General features: G+C 42.8%; 3 protein-coding genes across 10 annotated transcripts in view; 2 read left to right on the forward strand and 1 right to left on the reverse strand.

The window, feature by feature from the left end:
• Window positions 1–7,814, forward strand: part of sgsm1a (small G protein signaling modulator 1a) — a 37,616-nt gene extending 29,802 nt beyond the window's left edge. For 3 of the 7 annotated variants that reach the window (XM_042099902.1, XM_042099901.1, XM_042099905.1), the window contains 8 exons: window positions 385–2,421; window positions 2,641–2,765; window positions 3,079–3,161; window positions 3,483–3,592; window positions 3,958–4,054; window positions 5,246–5,413; window positions 5,622–5,706; window positions 6,771–7,814. In XM_042099902.1, the coding sequence (XP_041955836.1) occupies window positions 385–2,421; window positions 2,641–2,765; window positions 3,079–3,161; window positions 3,483–3,592; window positions 3,958–4,054; window positions 5,246–5,413; window positions 5,622–5,706; window positions 6,771–6,807 (2,742 nt within the window). In that variant the 3' untranslated portion in view covers window positions 6,808–7,814. Of the gene's footprint in view, window positions 1–384; window positions 2,422–2,640; window positions 2,766–3,078; window positions 3,162–3,456; window positions 3,593–3,957; window positions 4,055–5,245; window positions 5,414–5,621 lie in introns of those variants that run through there. The other 4 variants (XM_042099903.1, XM_042099904.1, XM_042099906.1 and 1 more) reach the window with 3 other exon arrangements.
• A 1,037-nt stretch (window positions 7,815–8,851) lies between these two features.
• On the reverse strand, window positions 8,852–16,636 carry slc2a8 (solute carrier family 2 member 8). Its single transcript, XM_042099910.1, has 10 exons — window positions 16,306–16,636; window positions 15,479–15,641; window positions 14,838–15,044; window positions 13,940–14,039; window positions 13,202–13,413; window positions 12,399–12,548; window positions 12,170–12,278; window positions 11,604–11,771; window positions 9,902–10,047; window positions 8,852–9,253 (listed from the first exon to the last, which is right to left on the reverse strand). Exons 1-10 carry the CDS (start codon window positions 16,377–16,379, stop codon window positions 9,107–9,109), a joined length of 1,476 nt encoding a protein of 491 aa, XP_041955844.1. The 5' UTR covers window positions 16,380–16,636; the 3' UTR covers window positions 8,852–9,106.
• A 190-nt stretch (window positions 16,637–16,826) lies between these two features.
• On the forward strand, window positions 16,827–23,095 carry LOC121714822 (tetratricopeptide repeat protein 16-like). 2 transcript variants are annotated; one of them, XM_042099908.1, is made up of 13 exons: window positions 16,827–16,964; window positions 17,084–17,214; window positions 17,744–17,916; window positions 18,029–18,119; window positions 18,294–18,437; window positions 18,997–19,097; window positions 19,468–19,597; window positions 19,997–20,211; window positions 20,593–20,870; window positions 21,828–21,969; window positions 22,083–22,248; window positions 22,526–22,662; window positions 22,830–23,095. In XM_042099908.1, exons 2-13 carry the CDS (start codon window positions 17,173–17,175, stop codon window positions 22,930–22,932), a joined length of 1,722 nt encoding a protein of 573 aa, XP_041955842.1. In that variant the 5' UTR covers window positions 16,827–16,964; window positions 17,084–17,172; the 3' UTR covers window positions 22,933–23,095. The 2 variants fall into 2 exon arrangements, with proteins under 2 accessions (XP_041955842.1, XP_041955843.1); XM_042099909.1 differs by having other exon boundaries at window positions 16,827–17,214.
• The last annotated feature ends 617 nt before the right edge of the window (window positions 23,096–23,712 follow it).

The raw sequence follows: 23,712 nt of genomic DNA on the forward strand, positions 1-23,712 counted from the left end.
TGCAAAATTGATCATGTGCCAAACAATTATGTACAAAGTTGGAGTACAACCAACATATCCATCACAGCATAACAGTCATGCAACTCTTATAGACCCTTTTAACAATAAAAACAAAAACAATGCTTGAACGTTCTATTTGGGTCCCAATCTACTTCCTCTGCATTAAGATAACATATGGAATGTTAAAAAGGAAGTCTTGTGGGGCCAACTATGATGCTGATAATGGAACTCTCTTGAAAGGGTCCATATGTCATGTATGTGAATTTGTGATTCTGAGAAAGGAGGAACATACATATATAAACAGTCCACTGTTAATCTGCTCTGCTCTTTTACTAAGCTCTTTCTAAACTGACATCCCTTCCCCCGACACTCTCCTCCCATTAGTTCTTCACTGCCTCCCAGCCCTTCCCCTGGAGTAGCCTGCTTCCCTCTGGCTTGTTCTTTCAGGTGTTTGAGTCAGTGGAGGAGGTGGAGCAGATCGAAACGGAGCCAAGGGTGGACGAGCCCATCAAGCAGGTGCCCAAGGTGCCCAATGGGGCGCTCCAGAATGGCACCAGCTCGCCGGACTCGGGCCACCCATCCTCCCGGAACTTCTCCGTGGCTTCGGCCCTCTCGGACTCGCTGAGTACAGAGGACAGCGGCGTGCATGAGCCCGGCCCCAGAAGCACCAGTGCTGCCCAGCCAATGGCCGCGTTGGCACCCCTGGGTTCCTCTGTTGGCGCTGAGGCCGAAACCCAGCTGAGTGAAAGTGAAGAGCAAGTACAGGAATCGCAGAGAGCAGCGAAGGGGAAGGAGACAGTAAAAGAAGAGAAGGAAGAAGCAGATATGACCTCAGACGAGGGGAAAGTGGTAGAAATGGAGGACAGTGATGCCAAATCAAAAGAAACAAAGAAGGAAGAGGGGTCAAAGGTCAAAGATAGTGCCATGGAGAGGAAGGCTCTGGTGACACAGGAGAGAAAAATAGAATCAGTCAAGGAAGAGGCTGAGGAACCAAAAGCTGTTGAAGATATAGAATATATCAAAGAACAAGCAGAGGAACCAAAAGCTGTTGAAGAGAAAGAATCTGTTAAAGAAGAGGTTGAGGAACCAAATGCTGTTGAAGAGAAAGAATCCCTCAAAGAAGATGCTGAGAAACCAAAAGCTGTTGAAGAGCTCGCCAAACCTGCAGAGACAGAGAGGGAAAGAGAGAGAGAGGGAAGCATGACGGCAGACACAGGAGCTGAAGTAACGGTGACAGAGACAGGTGAACACAAAGACCCAATGGAGGCTACAGGAACAATGGATCTCAGCAGTGAGCAGGGGGATGTTACAGTCGAGTCAAGGATAAAAGATGAAAGAACATCAGAGTTAGAGAAAAACGCTCCAATACAAGAGGATGAGATATTGACAGGAACATCTACTGAAACTAAACAGGACATGACATTAGAGACAGCTAATGAAACAGAAGAGGATGTATCCTCTGTAGCAGAGGACTTTGAAATAAAAGAGGACAAAACATCAGACGCAGAAAAAGAAATGATATCGGAGAGAGAGGAGACCTGTATACCCATCAAGACGGAGGCAGAGTCCTTAGAAAGTAAGTCTGTGGACACAGAGGTCACAGGAATAAAAGAAGATACACCACTTATAACTGTGTCTAGAGAGGACGGTGAGCCTGTAGAGGTACGGGAGGCTAGCAAACTGACAACAAAGACTGCGGTTGATGACACAGAGAATAAGATGCCGGCAGCACAAGACAATGCAGACTCAAGGGGAGACATGGCAACAAGCTGTGAGGCTAAATCAGACAGCGATGGAGATGCCTCCATTTTAAAAGAAGCCATAGGAACACGGGAAGGTACAATGTCAGATTCACCAAAGTCAGACAGAGAAGAACAGGAAATGACATCAGGTGTGGTGACAGGCAAGCCAAAGGGGGCAGTCACAAAGGAGTCATTGGGTGCATGTGATGAAAAGGCCATAAGAGAAGATGTGGAGGAAACAAAGGATGCTGGGATGTCAGAGAGCACACCCCCTCCTCTCGAATTACCAGCCCCAGCATCAGTGGCAAAGGCTGCAGCGTCCAGAGTGCTGGAGGTGGTCAGGAGTCGTCAGCCAGAGGTAACCCCAGCTGCCCCAGACTCGGACGACTCTCCCACAGCCATCGAGATGGAGGACATACCCATGGCAAGGGTGCCCAAGGCGTCCTGGGAAGCCAAGCCCACGTCTGAAGGCACAGAGCACCAGGCAGAGGGGAGCGACGTGGTGGCCCTGGCGCTGAGAATGGAGGAGGGCCGCCAGCACAGTCCAGAGGGCACAGCGTCGGCCCTGCGCGAGGAGCGGGAGATGGAGAGTTTCTACCCCCCCTTTGACTCCCTCACTGTGTCAGCCGAGAAGACTGCGGCCACCTCTCCAGTGTCTTCCATTGGAACTACTTACTCTGTAAGCAGTCTGTTTTACCCTGCCTTCATTCGCATCCATTATGTCGAATAAGACAAAGTACATGAAATGTTTAGTTAATAAAACAGTATGTACATACATGGTACAGTATGTAGTAAATAATAGTATATACTGTATGTATGTGTTTGAATTGTCATGAATGTGTTAGACATTGCAACATTAGTTGGATGATTGGATTACTCCATCTTTTGTGTTGTGCAGCAAGAGCTTTTGGATATGTACACTCTCAATCTTCACCGCATTGATAAGGATGTCCAGCGATGTGACAGGAATTACTGGTACTTCACCCCAGCAAACCTTGAGAAACTCCGTAACATCATGTGCAGGTAAACAGCACCCCACGTTATTGCCTTCTCTGAAAGCTTGATTTTTTCAGAAATTACAACACTTTTGGACCACCCAGCTCAATATCCCTATTATTCTGACAGACCACTTTGGAACTAGGACACAGAACAAGCCCACAAATAAAATCAACTGTCTCATCAGACTGTGGCCTTTCTTCTCACTTTTCTGTTCTAAAACGTAATTTCGCTACATCTGTGTTCTGCAAAGCAATACCCATATATTCCACCTATGTGCTGGTGCCAAGTGGCAGGCAGTGTTTGGATGAGATAGCCTGACCTCTGTTGCTCTGTGCAGTTACATTTGGCAGCACCTGGAGATTGGATATGTGCAGGGTATGTGTGACCTGCTGGCCCCACTGCTGGTCATCCTGGACGACGGTGAGTCTCATTTCCTCTTGACTGCCTTCTCTGTCTCTCTCTCTGTCTCTCTCTCTCTCTCCATCTCTCCTTCTCCTTTTCTCTCATTTCCTCCTCCTTTTTAATAGCCCACTATTGTGAGAGTAAAAAGGGCAATGATTCAAGAACAAAAATGTCAGAGAGCTGTACAGTATCTCTGATCTTTCTGGCCTGTAATGCTTGACTGTCTTGTTAGTCTCGGTCTAACACACACGCACACATACATTCTGATGTTCTTATCCTCTTTTTTATCCTTAATCACCTGTGCTGTCTGAAGCTCTGTTTGTGTGGCTTCTCTCTCAGAGGCGTTGGCCTACAGCTGTTTCACAGAGCTCATGAAGAGGATGAACCAGAACTTTCCACATGGTGGGGCAATGGACACTCACTTCGCCAACATGAGATCGCTGATTCAGGTGTGACATTTTAACTTTTTTACTTTTATTTTTAAACTATTTACCACAAAACTGAATTCCCAATTCAATTGAGTCTTAACACAAACACAAAGATGTTTGATGCTTAATCTGTAGTTTGATATGCTCTATTCATAGTCCACCAGACAGCACACAAATGAAACTCTTTGATTGTATTCTGCGAAAGCTGCACCTGTTCCTTCAGTTCAGCTTCATCTGTTAGAAGCAGACCGTTTTTAAAATGAAACATCCCACATGTTGGAATTGCTAGTTGTATATCAAAGGTCAAGCTGTTCAAACTAGCCGACAACCCTCACCTCCTCGTGTCCCCCTCCTCCGCCGCCCTCTCCCCTGTCCCCCCCATGCAGATCCTGGACTCGGAGCTCTTTGAGCTCATGCACCAGAATGGAGATTACACCCACTTCTACTTCTGCTACCGCTGGTTCCTGCTCGACTTCAAAAGAGGTAATGACGCCCTGCCAGACGCCTGTCTGTATGAAAGAAAACTGCCACTTATAATGAGGGGGAAACTCTTCCTGTCTTCAAAGCTCTGTGTGTGTGTGTGTGTGTGTGTGTGTGTGTGTGTGTGTGTGTGTGTGTGTGTGTGTGTGTGTGGAGCATGAATCTCCACTTTTTAAGCAGGAAGTAAAGATCTGGTGTAGAAATTCTGAAATGAGAGTACTGAGCTAAAGACATTTTTGGAAAGTGTTTGGCGGGGACCTTTGAGTGAAAAAGCTGACAAAAGTTCCAGTTTAATATGCATTCCACGTGTACACACATATGGCTGTGTGCACTCTGAGGTGTTTTCTTTCCCGTCTTAGCTATGTTAGTTTCATTTCATCAAAAGATTGCCAACAAAGACAGTGCTCTTGTTTTGCTCTTGTCATGTAGGCCTATGGCAACTCAGAGACACACAGAAACATCGCAAAGACCTATCATGCTGGGGGGTGCGTTTCCCAAAACCATAGTTGCTAACTAAGTTAGCAAGTAAACACCTTTGCTAACTAAATTAGCAACTTTGTTGGTTGCAATGCAATTTCCCATTATAATTCTCAACTATAATTTTGCCAGCAGTCAACAAAAATCACTAACTCACATTTGAGGATGATCAATTTCACAGCAAAATCCATTAATTCCCATTATATTTATTTCTGAATAAAACTGTGAGAATTAAGTATAGTATAGTATAGGTATATATACTCTTTTGATCCAGTGAGGGAAATTTGGTCTCTATCCCAGTATCTCTACTTTATCCCAATCCGTGAATTAGTGAAACACACTCAGCACACAGTGAGGTGAAGCACTAATCCCCAACCAGTAGGCCATGGCTGCCCTAAATTAATGGATTATGCAGGTTGTACTGTTATAAAAAAAAAAACTGGTTTTATGCTGTTGTAACCTGCCATGTCAAACTTTAATGAATGAGTCTGAATCTGAAGCCTATTAAAGCCTCTACCCCAAGGACTGGATCAGAGCGGACACAGAAGAACATCTTAACATGCCCCTGTTAATGTCAATTTTGACTTAAACTTCACATGCATTGCAGATGTGTCTATTTGTAGCTATTAAAGAAAGCAGAAGTGCAACTTCACAATGGCTGAAAGCTTCTCTCTCTCTCTCTCCTTCTTTCTCTATATTCTTTGTGGTGAACATCAGAGCTGGTCTATGATGACGTGTTCTCTGTGTGGGAGACCATCTGGGCGGCCAAGTACGTCTCGTCCAGCCACTTTGTGCTCTTCATCGCCCTGGCTCTCGTGGAGATCTACAGAGACATCATTCTGGAGAACAACATGGACTTCACAGACATCATCAAGTTCTTCAATGGTATGGTGTTGGATGAAACTACAATATACAATGACAATGAAAATGGAAATTACAATACATGACCCCCAACATACAGTACACCTTTGGCTACGTTTATGTCTGCCACAGCTTGCAACATTTGTGTGTGAATTTGAAGCATATGCAGTCCAACCAATGCTATTTGAGAAATATTAAGTTGTTAATGTTTTTTCTTCTTGTCGTCATACAGAAATGGCGGAGCACCACAACATCAAGCAGATTCTGACTCTAGCAAGGGACCTGGTGTGCCAAGTCCAGACTCTTATAGAAAACAAGTAACTCAGAGCCAGTAATCTCTCTCTCTCTCTCTGTCTTTTAAAAGAAGCTTCCCACTGTCCCTTGCTGCATCTCACAAACAGGAGTCTCTCAGACTTCTTAGGCCTTAAGCAATGGAAACCTCACAATGGAAGAACTGAAGGGTCCTCTTCTGTTTCTTCCATGTACCTTATAGTACCACTACAGCATTTTCCTAGACAGTGTGAAACCCTCCATCATGGTTGACAATTACAACTCACCATTGCTCCCTGCTGACAGTCATGATTTTAGTATTTTGGTCTATGTTTTTGGATGGTCTTTGGTGATAATGACGATGATGATGAGGCTCAATTATTTGTGTTCTCTTTGATAGAACAGCTCCAGTTAGGGTTCTGTGTCTACACTCTGTTGACACTCAGTGTTTGCAGGCAGTGGATCCTCAGTGTTTGTGTGTGTGTGTGTCGTTGTGTAGGGGTTTAGAGCTTCTTTGAACAGTCTTTGTTTGTGCATGTGTGTGTGTGTGCGTGATCAACATGCTAAATGCAAGGTCAGTCAGTTTGTTAGGCATCGGTTCGTTTTACTCTTCGCTTTGATGTTCAACAGACAATAGGTAATATACTGTATGTTTGCTCTGAATTAATGATATGACAATGTCTGCATACAGATGGACCTCTAGATACAGAGGACATACAGAAGCTTGATTCATCACACATCAATTATTTCACTCGTGTATTCCAGAGGAAGTTTGGTAGAATGCCAACTGCATCATCAGCATCTTAAATTTTACTGTAGACACACACACAAGTCAATTTGCACAGTTCTACCTGCCATATATCATTATTTACACTATAGGAGCAGTGGGAGGCCATCAGTTGGTTGGCCAGGATTCAGTTCCCAAACTTGCCATTAAGAGTCTGGGTTGCTTTGGATAAGAGTGTCTGCTAAATGCCAGTCACCTTGACCTTCACATATCATACATCAGCAGTATAACAGAACAATCTACCAAATCCAACACAATAAGCATACATACATGTCTTTCAGAAGAATTCCCTTGCATATATCTGTGCCATTGTATCTTTTTTAGACTTAATGCCATTCAAAGGAAAGAAACAGTCAGTTAAAGGTGCTGGTATTGCACCTACGTCTGTGGATCAGGGAAGAAAATGTCCAAAGGAATTGTGTATAAGTTGAAACCACATCAGCGTACTCCATTGTATGTGCCTATTTCAAATATATCTCTGAACAGATGTCCACTGTAAGTGTGTGTGTGTGTGTGTGTGTGCTAGGGATTGAATGTGTATCTGTGTATGTGTGTGTAAGTTCAAGGGAGTGCCAAAGTAGAGGTAAATTAAAAAAATATATAGTGCTTCATTTATATAGATATATTTAGTGTACATCCAGAGAAATATATAGAAGTTACTTGGGTGAAAAAAGAAGCAGAAATTCTGGCCAGTGCTTTCATTTACTTTCATTACTCTGTGATGTATTGTATATTATGCAAACTGCATTGCTCACAGATGATCTGGTAGCGGCTCCTCTAGTCTTTTCTGCCTAGATCCTTTGTATGAGACTCCCCAAATGCTGTCAAAGGGGCATTTCTAAAATCTTAGCTTTATATTGTATACCCTTTCAGCTTTCTATTTTTACTATACTGCTGAGTACAATGCTTCGTGGAGAATAATTATTAACCTGTTTGGAAACACACTACTGAACATGTGATTGTGTGTATGTGTACATGTGTGTGTATATGTTGCACACTCCAGAACACCAGCCATGATAACATACATCACAGGTATAATTCTATGGACCATTCGTCTTATTCAGGTGGGGGCCATTGTAAACCAAAACGAGGCTACAGGGTACACAAACCATAGGATTGTTGTGTTCTATGCATTTGCCAGTAGGTGGCAAAAATGCATTAATGATGTAGTCAGTGTACCCTGTAGCCTCGCTTTGGTTTACACAATGGCCGCCGCATAAATATGGCGAATTCCACCCTACAGTATGTCTCAGAGCTTGAAATGTCACTGGTTCTACAGTCATTGCTTAATCTTTGGGTGTAGATGTCAGGCAATGAATATTGATTGTTCTTTGTGATAGCAAGCTGCTACATGTTACCATAGTGAGAGAGAAAAAAAGTATTTGTACATTGTGTCTTTTAATTTATAATTTATTTATTTACATGCTTATTTATTTATTTATTTGTTTGTTTCTGCTTTTGTATGTAAAGCTATATTTGTTATATTGTGGTTGATTATTGATATATCACAGTCAGATCCTATATATCTTAATGGTCTATGTGTTTATATAAAAAATATATAATAAAATGGAATTGTTCTATTTTTTCCAATGCCGTTGGTGGGGGCATTTTTGCAGGTGCAATTTTTCCAAAACAATGGGCAAAAATAACACACCTTTTCTATTTGTTTACATGTACATGTATTTGGAGTACTTCTGTGGAAAAGTTAGCTATCATTCAGTTCTAGATCATTCAGTAGATCAGTAGAACATTCAGTTCTAGATCATTCAGTGTTCTTCATCAGACAGTAGAGGATGCTGCTGAGCAAAGCTGAACAGAAATGTACCTTAAGAGGCTTAAAAGTTCAATCCTACAACTCTCATGGGCACTTCAAGTTCTTGCTTTATGTTGACTTTTTCTCAATATCTTTCACACAGATGCACACAACACTGTGTTGTATAATTATAAATGCTCTCCGTACCTGGGGTTACACTGATATTATCATTATTAACATGAATTAACATTAACATGAAATACTATTTTCTATGAACAATCAATACATCAGCCTTGAGAGGAAGGCCATCAGGTAGCACCATGTGCTAAAGTTCTCTCTCTCTGTGTACCCTACTCATCTTATTGGTTTCCTGAGATTCCCTTTGGTCTGCAATGGCTTTTACTTAGTAGTCACTGGGCTCTTGGACAAGAGCTGCCTTGTGGGATGAACACCCTGTGTAAACCTTTGTGTGTACCCAACAACCTAGAAGATGAAGCCCAATATACACATTTGTCTTTGACTTAGCAAGAACACTTAATCTAATTTCTCTCGCGTTAGGGACGTGATGCCACAACAGCACTGTGAACACTCTCAACACATTCTTTATCAAGGATGTAAGCCCAAAAATAAAAGCCTTCCAGTGAGACAACTCTACTCAGAACTCCACTTTTATTTGGAGACAGATTTCTTTAAAATTGCTTGAATAATCAATATCAAATAATATGGTTGCTTGGCACACAAAGTATTGTAATTAGAGAAAACTGATAAAATTACAAAATGTCCACTCATTCCGCTCGCTCCCACACACAATACTTTGCTTCACATAAATGCACATTCACTCGTACTCTCTGTCACACACACACACACACACACACACACACACACATCAGTTCCTGTTTGTGCAGTTCTAGTGGTGTCGTGCTCCTTTGAAGTGAGCTTGGATCTGCTCTAGTGATTTGCCTTTGGTCTCGGGCACAAAGAAGATTGTGAAAAAGACGTTCAGAGCACACATGCCTGAGAACAGCCAGAACGTCCCAGCAGAGGTCAGCACGTCCTGAAAGCCATTAGAGAGAGAGTCAAAGCGAGACTACCACAGTATCATCAACCATAGTGGCATTTTAACTACACAGTTTAGTGATAAACCTGAGTATGTTGACTCATAGTTTCCGCAGGGATGGATTACTGCACGGGCCTACCGGGCCCAGGGGCCCAAGGGGTCAGGGGGCCCTGAAGCCCAAGCCTTTGCATTGAATCATTGCCTCAATATCAACAAATCAGGATGAAGGCTATGAATCTGATTAAATTTAGTATTGGCCATCCCCAAAATGCACCAGAATACAGGAAATCACATAAAAAAAAATGTAAACATTTCTGGGGGAAGGACCCCCAACCCCCCCCCCCCCCCCCTCCCACATATACAACAATAAGTGGGGGGCCCTTAATACATCTGGGCCCAGGGGCCCGAATGTTCATAATCCGCCCATGTAAGTGGTAAACCTGCAATCTGCAGCTCATATCTAATAGCAATGCAATGTCTTGATAAAAGTGTGAATATCTACAGAATGCACTGGTCGCCTTGAACTTGAGTAATTCATAATGTGGATGTAATGCAATTACAATACCTACTGAGTAAGCTGCTAGATGGCTATTTCTACCCAAAACAAAAGATATGTTTCAGAATATGCCAGAATTTTCCACATACCATGAGATTGTGAAAGGTCTTGGTGACGATGAATGCAGACCCCCAGTTGGTCAGCACGCACATAGAGCTTCCCAACCCCCTCCCTCGCGTGGGGAAGATCTCCGACATCACCAACCAGGGTGTGGGGCCCCAGCCAAGAGCAAAGCCTGGGGGGGGGGGGGGGGGACATCATGCCATTCGGGTTTACCATCATTGATCACGGATTCAGTATCAGCTTGTGTTATCAATAGAGCTAAGTGCAAATAACTTGTCTCTGCGGTGGCTCTGACATAATCGCTGAAAAAAAGGCTTTGTCTAGCAGAGTTAATCTTGTTTTGCAGCAGCCGTGTTCCATTAAGAGACTGCGCTGCTTTGGAGTGGAGCCCAGGATGAGGGAATTGGCGACACCACTCCCTGTAATTTGTCTGTGAGAATGATCAGAGGGAAACATTACACAAGTAACCTTAATGTATGAACAAGGCAGCAACTGAGTCTTTTGTGCTAAACATGGGAGCTCTGTTGTCTGAACAAAGACATGTAGTGAAAACATGCAGTTTAGAACATGAATGATACCTAGATACTCTCTCATTCATTTATCTTGCTGACTTTTTTGATTGATTAATGGCACTTCAAGTCACCTGCACCAGAGAGATGTAATCTGTTAAGTATTACTGTACAGGGGACGGTCATGGGACAGATCACATCTCTCACGAGGCTGCAAGAGCAGATGACTGCAGTGTATGCTTAACCTTGGCTTGTTGCTGGCAAAAATGCAATAAACAGGATATGCAAGTATTTCCTGCCAAAACTCTCCTGTAATTGGCTTTTCAATTACACTTCAAGGAAGGTCAATCATATGTTTCTTCACAGTTTGGAAATGCTGATCTGAAACGATGCCATTCATCATCAGACTGTCGCATCATCGTCCTGTGATTCACTGGTTAACATTTCAGACCACAGTGTAGGTGATATTCTGGAAAGCTGATCAGGACCCAGAAGGAACCCTTTTATATGGTCGTTCCAAAGGACTGTGGATGGAAGTAGAGAGATGCTCTGAAAATAACTAGTCTGATATAGACTGGAATGGATGGTAAGGGTGTTTGTCTCCACACACAAATAGCCAGACAAGAAAATTAAGTTAACCAGCCCGGCCATGTCAAATTCTTACAGAAGGAGGGTGGGCCCCTCACACTGTACTTTGACCTCATAAAACTCAACTGTAAGTGACTGTAACTGAGAGTAATGAAAATAAACAGCATTCAAGGGAAGCGACTTGGCATCACCTATGCGGTTACATAATTGTCTAAGTTGTCTGCTGGGGCTGGGCTTCTAACTCGAGTCACCAGATGTTGCTTTGTGGTGCCTCGGCTGGCATCACGAGGTTGTTAATGCAGTGGCCATTCCAGGAATCATGTGATCTGACCATCAACAGTCCGAGGGAGTGAAGGTCCAGAAACTACTAGTCACTGTACAGAGATGAGCTTGGGTCACACTTAAGTTAGCCTAGCTACATCACAGCCTACTACAAACAACCAAAACACCATGACCAGAACTCTTTCAAATGAAGAGGCTTTTGTATTGCTAAATTATTAATTATTTCATATATGGCCGTTGAACTCAAAGGTTTGTACTTGACCAGTGCATAGGTTAAAATTATTTGTACATTTCTGGCAATTTTTCAATTGTATTCAATAACTGAATGGATGACTCTCCAGTCCCTTACCTGTGATAAAGAGGCCCATGCTGACCAACGCCAGCCACGCCAGGTCAGGTTGAGGGGCCAGGCTGACAGGACCTGGCGTTTCCATGGCGACCTGGGCACTGCTGTGATTTGGGCTTGAGAGCCAGAAGTAGACTCCGAACATCGCAGTGCTGATGGTCATGGCAACACCTTACCACAGAGACAAAAAATACAAGCAGTTGAATTATGTGAAATACTGAAACATCCACAGAAGACTGCAAAAACACTTTTTGGATATGGGACAAAACAAACTAGAGATGCATTAGACTCATGTTTGCATTAGATTAGAAGCGTGGCTACACCTACAGTTCTCATTCATACAGAAGGTAATGAGCCTATTTCACAGTGTTCAGGTGTCCGGCCTCGTTGATGTTAATGATGCCTTAATTGGCAGGGTAAAATGTCTTCCTGCTTTTGTCTTTCCTGTGGACTTTTTTCTTTTGCCGTCTATGGGACAGTGCCCCATCTTGTGAAATGGGTTAATTAGATACGGGATGAGTGACCAGAGTGTCTACATGCATGGTGTCAGTTTAGAGGTATCAGTGTACCTGAGACGATGAGGAGGATTTTCCTGCCTGCCCTGTCCATCAGCAGAGCCGCCACGGCTGTGAAGACCACCTGGATTGCGGCTACTATCACTGAGGCAACATCGCTGTTCTGAAACAGCAAATGGACAAAGTGTCAAAATTATGAAAAAATTACTAACCAACGTCAGCGAATGACATTCACAGAGAGTGTACGTTACAATCTATACATATACACAAAACCAATCTATACCTTGAAATGGGCCTTTTCGAAAATGGACTCGGCATAGAACATGATGGCATTGATGCCTGTGAGCTGCTGAAAGAGCATCATGACGATCCCGATACCCATGGGCTTGTAAATGACCGGGTCTTTCAGATCTGACCATCCCAAACTACCTCCCTGCACAAAAATGTGAAAATGGTCATAAGCAGATCTAAAACAGTAGTTAAAAATGTAGTTACAGTGAAAATGCAGATCACATGAAGGGAGTGAAGGTCCAGAAACTACTAGTCACTGTACAGAGATGAGCTTGGGTCACACTTAAGTTAGCCTAGCTACATCACAGCCTACTACAGTACAAACAGCATGCAATTGAAGCAGATACCACTGGAATCATGTGACTGGTTTTGCTATGCTTTGGTCATGCAAAGTAAGCACGATGACAGACTGACAGATGGTCTGGTGCCGGTCCTCACAGGTCCCCTTCAAGACTCCGAGCAGGAACAAGAAGCATACAGAGGCAGAAAATGGTACAATGTGTGTGTATGTGTGTGTGTAGTGAAAAATGGATGGAATGATGTGTTTTGAGGAGTGATGAATGAATGGACGTAAGTATGAATGGGAGGATATATGAGTGAGAGCCTGCATTCCTGTTTGGATGTTATTGTGTAGACTTGTAGACTATTGTGTCTCTCTCTAGTAGCATACTTCTCCTTTGTGTAAATGGACTCAAATCATATTCTTTATAACATGCATACTTGTAACTGTGATCTGATTTCACTAATTGCCATCTAATTTCACAGCTACCGTTTGTTTACAGGCGGCAGCCTCACCTGATCTTGCATAGCGCCCTCTATCCTGGCACACTCTTCCTCAGGTGAGGCATCTGGCCCTCGCAGGAACCGCAGGGCCTCCTGGGCCTCGGCCCTCCTGCCCTGGGATAACAGGAAGTGAGGCGTTTCTGGCATGAAGCACATCAGCACCAGCATCAGAGCCGGTGGAACCGAGGAGGTGACCGCCAGCCATCGCCAGCCCAGGAACAAGCCTGACAGAGTGGGAGAGAGGGAAGAGGGACAGTCAAACCAGTGGAAGAACAAATCAAAGCCATCACAGACTGGGAATTGGGAAAAGATAGCTATGGCTACGTGACATACAATGTCAACAGTGAAGTGCTTTTTATACAACACATGACCTGTTTGGGTGTGTACACAGAAAAGTCGCTCTTAGTCTCTGGACACACTAATTATTGCAATGTCATGGCAGCTGATCTAAAACAGCTCGAGGGAGGACTGCCAGACTCAAGGCTAGCAGAAGCCATATTTCAATTAAACTGAAGTAGTTTACAGCACACATCCTCATTCCTCATAAACAATGAGAACGTGCCATTTTGACACTTATGCTTGTTTCTCTATCTTCCTGTTTTTTCATAGTAAGTAACCTCTAAACCCACACTATGGTCATTATACTGAGATTGAGAGACATTATGTAATGTTACAGCTCACCTTGTTGTACATAGTTAACAATCTGTATAAACTTAAGTCAATTTACACATAAAGGCTGATGTTTCTCACCTGCTATGTAAGCTCCCATTATTCCTATTACCACCATGAGCTGGACACAGGAGCCCATTGTCCCGCGGACACGCTCGTGGGCCATCTCAGAGATGTAGAGCTACAGGAGGAGGAGGAGATGGTGAGATGGAACGCATTTGATCACATTTGATTCATTAAACAGATGCCGTTTTTAACCTCCTTTCTGTGAGGGTCTCAAGACACATGTTTCTGGGGAAGTGGAAACGTGAGCCTGACAACGCTGACACAACTCACATGAGGTTTGTCACACAAACAGAAGCATGACAAGTCAGACAAATGGTTCATATTTGTCCGGTCATGTTTACTCTCTCGATGCACATCCCAACACACACTGTTTACTGGATCACACTGTATATAATTCTCTTTGTACTTGTATACTGCACAATGACACACTTAAGTTGAATTCAATTTAGATTCACCGACTATTAAAATGTCATAAAGGATATTAGCAGTCAAATATGAAATCATCTGCACAGCACTAGACAAGCTGGGTCATCTGTGATTGCTAACTGTAAGCAAATCTAAATGCTGAACTAATGAAGTTTGTGGAAAAACCAGGAATATATTGAAGACACTGCAAAATGTTATCTTTTATACCGTAGCATTTCACAAGGCCGTGTCCAACACACACAAGCCAGCATTTCTTTAAACACACAATAGAAACTGTAAATACTGTGTTGCGTTCAAAGGCAGTAGTCAGCCTTTAGCCTCATCCTTGCAAAACATACTGACAAACACTGCTAAGATAAGTTAAAATCTGTGTTTGGATTTTGAAGTCATGTAGACTATATTCACACAGTGACATTTTTATCCCATTACACAGAAAACGTTACAAAACAATGCTTGTTTGTCAGATAGAGATATTTGCCAAACTTACCGGTACAACCAGAGAAGTGACCCCACTCGCCAATCCCGTCAATATCCTCCCCAGATACAGCATCCAGTGGTTCTGAGCAGCGATGATAATGGTGAAGCCAAAGATGTATGGCATGGCGCAGAACATGAGGGTCAGTTTTCGCCCAAGCTTATCCACCACCCAGCCACCCAAGAGGCCTCCCAGAGCTGCCCCTATGGTCACCACCGACTGCAAGGCCATCAACAAAGCCACACAATCACATTAACACAAAGGCCATTGGATCAAGTCACTCGTCCCTCATTTTGAATGATTGGCAAAATCTTAGTCTAATATGTCACACATATTTATTTATATATATTTTTATTCATTTATATTTGTCCAGCAATGAGAATATGGTTTGGTCCGTGAGTTACTCTTAATATTGTGAATGCTTCCGTTTTGTTAGGGCTATTTGCATGCATTGTGTGAATTTGCGTACCTTGCGTAAATTTGAAACAGACATGTTGTCAAATAAAATTGTTGCATGTGCTGTAGGCTATTTGTATTTGTTATGTGATGTTGAATCGATGTAAGTGTTGTTTTTTGCATAATAATCCATTAGAAAAGACTTTGAAACAGCTGTAGCCTGGTAAATAAGATCAAGGAATATTATTCTCTCTTACCCCAAACCAGGAGGCTTCCTCTGGGTTGAGCCGCATATGTGGGTCAGTGATCCTAATGAGATCTGGGATGGCAGGAGAGCTGTAGCCCAGCACAAAGCCAAAGCTAAGGGGACCCAGGATGGCTGCAAAGGTGGCCAAGTAGAGCTTGCCATTTTTCACCTTGCTGTGCACAAAGGAACAGATAATAGAACAGAAAACGTAGGTACATCTAGAAAGACTCGCAAAGGCCTCAGTAATGATGGAGACATCAGACATCTAAAGCTTGCCCTTGGCATAGGCATATATTCAAGAAGTGATTTTACAGGAACCTCTTTGAAAGGTTAGTTGTGAAGGATTGTCGAATATTCATGAAATGCTGAATATAATGGTGTGAAGGTACTCCGGAGGCTAGTCTATGTGGTGTCCACTGTTTCACATACCAAAGGTTATCCTAATTTAGAGGTCCACTGGTCCATTGTTGTTTACTTTTACTTTGTTTCCCCTTGGGATCAATAAAGTATCTATCTATCTATCTATCTACTACAGCCTACCAGAATAAACAGGGTAAAACACACACAAACAGGCTCTCACACACACACACACACACACACACACACACACACACACACACACACACACACACACAGTGCTCAGTGTTTCCAAACCAAATACCTTGCAGGAGACAAAACTACATTTACTCAAATTCATAACCAGACAAGGCAAACAACTGTGAGTTAAAACAGCTGACACGTCTGCATTTCGTTGTCACTTAGGCTAAGGATCAGGCTAAGGATAGGCTAATAGTGGTCTTTTTTCCAACAACTTTTTGGCTGACGTTAGCTACTTACTCCAGGTAAGAGCTGTGTTCCAACTCCCCGTTCTCAGATCCCAAAAGAGGTCTTGAGGCTTCATCTCGGTCCATTTGCTGTACCTTGTCGTGTTAACCTCAACTGCACCGGTGTCGTTTTCTGAAGCTGGGTATCACAAATCGCCAAAGACATAGCGTGGTTTCCTGAAACACACTGACTCTGTCTTCCAAAACAATCAATTCGTTTACTATGTCATGTCAGCTGATGTGCATGCTAAAATGTTTAAAAATGGTTTCCGGAGATCCTTGATTTTTCAAAATAAAAGTTATTTCTGGGCGTGTCCGTCACACCCGCTGTAGGCTAAAGTTGGGAGATGAATATCCACTTAATTTACTCAGAATTTATTTTTTCTAATAAAGACATATTTACATGTACAGCATTTACCACATCCCAGAAAATGACCAAAAAAAACGAATGTTTACACAAGACCTTTCCCATACTTTCCGTGCAGCTGTTGAGATATTCCCCTTCCTGCATAAGACCACGCCCCTTGACTGGAATCCTAGAAGGCAAACTCGCTGAATGACATTTTGTGCATTTGTCAGATTTATTTGATCTGTGACAATGCCTTTTTCAGTCGAAACTCTAGTGCAAGATAAATGGCTTTCCAACCAGGTGTCTCCATTTGTAGCCCATACGTAGGCTAATACAAAATTAATGTAACCATGTCTAACTTTTCATCGGTGTCAGAACAGCACTCTGAAGTTGCTACGTTCCCTTGGTTACACATCATCCCCTTGTTTGTTTCTACCAAAAGATTTTAGAGCGGAGCGGTTTCTACTTCAGAAACGACCAGGCTATGTGACGCACAAGGAAACGTGAATAAACTAACGTTAGTTTCTAAAAATGGATAATGCTCTGCAGGGGAGCAAGTCAGATTTTACCAAGGTCAGTTTTGCATAGTGTTGGCTGAGTAGGAAACAAAATTGCATGTAAAGCTGCTGTCACTCTTTGACATCATAGGCTATTCAGTGCGTGTGTCGGTTTTGAAATTTCGCTGTTTCTGTCTGTAGGCCTAGGCCTACTAAACTAACCATAGACTGTATAGTCTATGAAACTAACCCAGAACAAGTTTATATAGTAGCTATAGTAGCCTAATCACTGATTAGATTATCAGTGTAGACTAGGTATCTCCGCATGTTGTTGCAGTTCTTAAAATTAAGCCTTTTAAAGCCGTAGGCCTAACTTGTTGAATGAAAAACGCAGTCTCGTGTCACATTATGTTGTGAATAATAGCTTGCTGGACTGATCTGGAAAAAAACAAATCTGAACTAGGTCTACCCTGAATGAGAAGGCCTAACCTAAGTGAGAGAGCATGTCTGAACATGTCTCATGAACTAGGCCTAGCTTAAATGAGAGGGCATGTCTATTAGGCCATATCTTAACTTTCCATGTGATGTGTTTTGTTTAACCCCAGTCAGATGATGGCTCCACTTCACTCACAACATCAGACTCACAGCACCAGAAAACACCAGAGTATGTTTTCCCACGTATTTTCGGGTCAAGCAATATCTTCAGAATAACAGGAACAAAACCTGACCGACCTGACCTGCGTGGTGACCTCATAATAAAAAACAAGGTCAAATCACTGTGAGTATAAAAGTCAAATAAAATAGATAGGCCTATAGCCTGCCTATAAGGTATAGTCATTGTATGGTCAGTGAATGCATATATGAAGGTTTTGGCATTTTCTCTTTCCCAGCTATGACTCAGGGTTAGAAGCCATGTCAAAGTCACTGTTTGAAACTGCAGTAAATTGTTTCAACAAAGCCATCAGTCTACAGCCAAACCAGGTGAGTAAAAATGGGAAGAAAACAATATACTTCCTCTTCCACCGTTTGGGTTATTTCAGAGCATGTAAAGCATCTTTCTGGGGATAATTGAATAATTCCCACTGTAAAAAAAAAAAACGGGTAAAAATGTGATGAATTGTGTGAGCTGAAATGAGCTGTTCTAACTCCTGACAGATTTGTTTGTATATGGACATGGGAGAGGCCTATCTCCAACTATGTGATTTCCAGTCAGCTATCCATACTTACAGGCAAGCTTACTATCTAGACCCAGAGGACAAGAGTATCGCTCACCGTCTTGCATTCATCTACTACCTACAGGTACATTTTAAACTTATTATGAGTATGGCAGGTATTTAATGGTCACATGCAGAGAAAGCGGTATTATGGAGTATGCTGCACTGCAGTAGAAGAGACTGATTGATACAGATCAAAGTGGAAAAGGAACAGTTTTGTATTCTCAATGCTAAATCCGCTTTTCAAGAGACAGTGAATAAGATTAGCTTTAGACAGTGAATAGGATTTGGATGAATAGGAATACCTACCAAATAGACACAGACAGAACTATGACTGTGTCTGTGTCATGTATTGCAATGTGAAAGTGCAGTCCATGAATCTCCTCTGATACACTTTTTGTCAAATGCAGTGAATTTCTTCTCACAGTCCTCAAGCTGTCCTTTCAGTGCTTGTGCTCAGGAAAAAAACTGGTGTTCGTAAACAGTCTGTAAATGGGAAACAAACAAAGTAGCTCAGACCGAGCTGTACACAATTCCAGCCAATGAAAGATGGCGTGTGATTTTGATTAACATTTCACATTTCGGAAATGCAGCCTCTGCCTTTAAAGGCTTACCTCCTGATTTGTTCCTTTCCTTGTCCGCAGGGCCAGTGTCTCTATGACAATGGGATGTTTGTAAAAGCGCTTGAGTCTTTCTCCAAAGCGGCTGAAATGAAACCGAATTTTAGGTCCTATCAGTTTAGGAGGTCAGTCTGAAATTTGGTTCATCATAAAAAAGAACAATGTTAAGTCATTTGTTTATATGAACTCTTTGAACCATTTTGTTACCTAGCCAAACATCAGCTGGCAATAACACAGTGCTTTATTCATATATTAAGCAATCTCACTACTAATTAAAACTAATGACTTTAGAGATTTTCTAAAACAGATATATTCCATTTTTATGATGCAATTCAGGAAATATTAAACTTCAGTTAGGTTTGGATTTGATTGGTTTGTGCTTAATCAAAACAACCAGCCGGTTAGTGTTAAACCAGCTGGATATTGTGATGTTCAAGTCTTAAGAATAATTCCTCACCCTGTATTCCATCTCTAATGTTATTGTTCAACGAGTAGCTTGGCATGTCTGACCGCACTAGGACGATACAGTGACAGTCTAAAGCTGGTCAGTAAGTGGCTGGAGGTGGATGAGCCAACAGCAGATCTCTTTGTTCTTAAAGCCCGTCTACATCAGCAACTCAACCAGGTGGGTGGAAAAATGGACTGTTTAATATTGTGTAGAAGTAGGCAATTACGCACATGTGCAGAAAGGGTAGCAAAACTAGATGAGTGAATAGTTCTTAGCTGGCAATGGATCGCAATTATTATCTGCATGATGACATTCTCATATAAACTATATGATTGAGGAAACGTTGAATCATTCTCAGCTTTACGTCATTAAGGGACATCAAGGAAAAACTAGCAACAGATATGTAATTACATTTCTAGAAATTCAGATTTAAAATCACACACAGGTTTACAGTGTCTGCGTACACAAAGTGTGCAATCCTCAAGAATATGAAAATCAGTCAAATTATGAACGTCATCAGCCGAGCCTGCTCTGACCAGCCCTGTTCGAGCTGTAATGCCTGATGACTCCCTGCAGGTGTCGCTCTGCTACCACAGCCTGAAGTCAGCCCTCCAGCTGAACTCCACTTGTCCAGAGGCACGAGGGCTCATGCAGCAGCTAAAGGAGTCTGGACAGTTGGTGCGGCAGCATGCCGTGAATAAGGCATTGGAGGGGGACCTGCAAGACGCCCTGGTGAGGATCAATAACGCCATACAGTACAGTCCAGAGGAAGCGTCATACTACCTGTTCAGGTGAGGTCTGTGAACTGCAACTAAACACTCAACTGTACATAATAAGCGAACTTCTAGAGATCATCAAAGGTATTAAGTGTGTAATGAAGTACCTTGTTTGTAAAGAATACTGATTGGTGGGCGTCTTGGGTACCTGTGAAGAAGAGGGTGGACAACAAGAGCAATGTAACACCACAGTTCTTGTCAACCATGTACTGTGTGTGATGGATTTTTATCTTGTGTGAGAAGTCAATATACTGTATAGCCATTCTATATGTCACCAGTGAATGAGTTTGTGATTGCTGGCCGATAAATCTGTGAAAACACCACAAGCCATTATATCACATAACCCATAGTACATTGGTGTCCACTGCCATTTTGCTTGCTGGTGTCCTCCTCTAGAGGGACCCTGCAACGCCGACTGAAAGACTTCACTGCTGCCATCGAGGACCTTGTGCTGGCCATCGAGCTGAGCGAGTCGGTGCGAGCGGACGCGCTGGGCGAGAGGCAGGAAGGAAGCGAGGAGCTGCGGGACGAGGCGCACGCCCAGCTCGTGCTGACCTACAATGACTTTGCTGTGCACTGCTTCTCCCGCGGCTTCTACCAGGAGGCGGCCATGCTGCTCAGTAGGGCCATCGAGGACCAGAGGGAGGAGAGCGGCCTCTTCATCAACAGAGGAGGTGAGGAGGTGGACAAGGCCATCAGCACTTTTCAGAGGTGAATTGTCCTGTTACATAGTTCAAAATTCTCCAAAAGAACATTACATGGATTTGCTACTAATTAGCACTATATTTGTGTGAGATGTACAGTACTATTCTGATAATGCAATCAGCCTGCTGCCGGTGATATAAATAGTGTCAGTATTAGCAGAGTATTTGTAGGGTTAATATTGGTGGAAATCCAAGAATAAATTGAATGGGTTTCTACCAGGAAGTCCAGCTTTACAGAGAACGGTGGCTGAGAAGTTAGACTACTGGTCTTAAAATCCCCAGGCGGAATTCAGGCCGTTTAAAAAATTGAAAAAAGATCATTCAAACATTTCTGATAGCTTCAGGCACAGACATTTCCCTTGTTTTAAGCCCTCAGACTGTTCTGAATGTGTTCTAGAATAGGGGAAGGTCAGAGGTCACATGACTAAGTGGGGAGGGAGGCCTGCCTAGTGCTGAATTAGTCATAGAGGAAAGCGCTGACCTCTGTTCTTCCGCAGCAACTCTTTAAGACTCATTGTTTCTCCCATTGACATTTCCAAGCACAGTGCACACAGCACAGCACAGACTGCATGCCACTGTGTCTGTCTTGTATCCAAATGTCCTTAAAGAATTAAGGCTAATTAATTTATTCTGACTGTTTTTTTTTTTCTCAAAATGAAGCGCCAAATGCAATGCAACATATATGTAGGTGTTCCTTGGCAATACTGTAAGTGCATGTGTCGTGCCACTAAAACAGACCAGACCAGACCAACCTTACGAACGTATGACTTACAGAAGGTAAACATAGCTACGAACATTTCGGGGGAAACGTCAAAACCTCAAAGTAGCTTATGGCATGGTACAGTATAGCTTACAAACAACATTGGTTTAAGAAGGTTTGGCCTCAACTTGGCCTTGGTCACTGACAATACTGTGTGCTCTGTGCAGACTGCTTCTTTAAGCAGGGGGACTTGACTTTCGCTCTGGCCGACTACCAGCAGGCTGAGGAGCTGGACCCATATAATGAAGCCATTTGGGCTCGGCTGGCAGTCGTGCACAACACCTTCGGCCTCCAGCGCCAGAAGGACAGGTCTCTGACACACCTCCTTTGGTGCTCTAAAGAGGGAAATGTAAAATACCCTGGCTAATAATCCTCAGATGTTTACAAGTTTAACATTGCATTGCATGTTTTCATGCCCGCAGAAAGTATCAGGAGGCGGCTAAGCAGTTCTCATTAGCCGTTAAGTACAACCCAGGAGTCAGCCAGTACTACGAGAACCGTGCTAAAGCACATTACAAAGGGCAGAAACTGGACCTGGCCAAGGACGATGCTGTCTGTACCCGAATCCTGGACCCCAATAATCAACAGGCTAGTTTTCCAATGCAGCACACAAATGCAAAGGAGGGGGGGCTGGGGGCAAGGGGGGCCTGACTTCTCATATTTGACAGGATATTTCCAATGACATTTTCTTTTTCTCCTGGACTAGCTCTTAATCCATGTATTGGACCTCTAACTTCCAAACAGCTGCTATTCATCAGATGTGAAATTGTGTGTTGAATTGAATTGTATATCTCTGGATGTAACAGTTGTGTTAAAGATGTGACCGTTTTAAGGAAGAAAACCTAAAGCTGCTTTCTTTGTCCAGGTGGAGCTTCTTCTTCTGAGTCTGTTCCCAGGATGCTCTTTGTCCAACATCCTGTCCAGTGAGATGGCCCAGGCACTCCGCTCTCAGCTCACAGACAGCATTAATGCCTGTAAACAAGCAGTAACTCCTGTGTCAAGGTAAATCAAGTCAGGGAACTGCTTGCACATAAAAAGATTTAAAGGCTCCCATACTGCATGTCCATCCATGTTATGTAGGCAGAGCAGAGTTACACTTTTCAGTCGCAGACTGATTTTTGTAAACCACAAAATGGTGTTGAGTGTTGTGTTTGTGTCTTTGTTTTTAGACTGACCGATGAACTTGTCCAGTTGAAGGTTTTGGATGAAACAGATAACCAGTCAGAGGAGACTGTCAATGACTCTGTAAATGAAGATAGTTCAGATGCCTAGAGACTATGACGAGTAGATACACATTACTGCGTAACATTACAGAGCAACCAGACAGCTAAATCCCTGAACACACACATTAACTCTGAACACTACACACTGATGCACCTTTGGATTTGGTTTTCTTAGATTCAGTGTTTGGACATTAAATACGTCTTTATGGAAACCTGTATTTCCTTACACTTGTTAGGTTTTCTGGGTTTTAAGTTAACGTAATGAGTTATTGTAAGTATGGGGGAAAGCATTTTTTATGAAGGAAGTCTTTGATGTAGCATGAACCGTCTGCCTGCATTCTAATGTTCTTAGAGTATTGTGTGAGTCAAGGTACAGTTGTTTTTGGTCTTTAAAGATGCAGTCGCACACACACAGGAAGTCCAATTTGTTTATGTTTATATCAAAAATGTATTAGCATACGCTATTGTCCAAAACAATGCACATTATATTTTAACCAAGGACCAAACAAAACACACCAAAAATGTAGCTCATCCCTCCCTTCAGTATATTCCCTGAGAAACTACACACAGGGGTTTGTTTTTGTTTGGGGGACAGGCTGCCCCACTTTGTTTGTTTCCCGTTTTCGGAGCCTGGGCTGCCCACAGAGACCAGGTTTTTTTAGAGTGTACACACGGAATGGGTAGCTAGCGGATCGTGAGGAGACGATTGCTGAATGTGACAAAAAATCTTGGAAATCGCGTACGATCGCTGACTGCACTTTTAATGTGGCATGATGAATACTTATTATTGCAGACTTTAACCTAGAATTGTTTGTGACTGGGTTGTTGA

The sequence above is a fragment of the Alosa sapidissima genome, chromosome 8, assembly GCF_018492685.1.
Source record: "Alosa sapidissima isolate fAloSap1 chromosome 8, fAloSap1.pri, whole genome shotgun sequence".
NCBI classification, from domain to species: Eukaryota; Metazoa; Chordata; class Actinopteri; order Clupeiformes; family Clupeidae; genus Alosa; species Alosa sapidissima.

Coding starts and splice junctions, on each gene's coding strand:
- LOC121714822 (XM_042099909.1), top strand. CDS start 17,173: ATGGATAATGCTCTGCAGGGGAGCAAGTCAGATTTTACCAAG. Junction 17,215..17,743: donor GCAAGTCAGATTTTACCAAG/GTCAGTTTTGCA, acceptor GTTTAACCCCAG/TCAGATGATGGCTCCACTTC. Junction 17,917..18,028: donor AAAAACAAGGTCAAATCACT/GTGAGTATAAAA, acceptor TCTCTTTCCCAG/CTATGACTCAGGGTTAGAAG.
- slc2a8 (XM_042099910.1), bottom strand. CDS start 16,379: ATGGACCGAGATGAAGCCTCAAGACCTCTTTTGGGATCTGAGAACGGG. Junction 12,549..13,201: donor AGGGCGCTATGCAAGATCAG/GTGAGGCTGCCG, acceptor ATTTTTGTGCAG/GGAGGTAGTTTGGGATGGTC. Junction 11,772..12,169: donor AATCCTCCTCATCGTCTCAG/GTACACTGATAC, acceptor CTCTGTGGTAAG/GTGTTGCCATGACCATCAGC.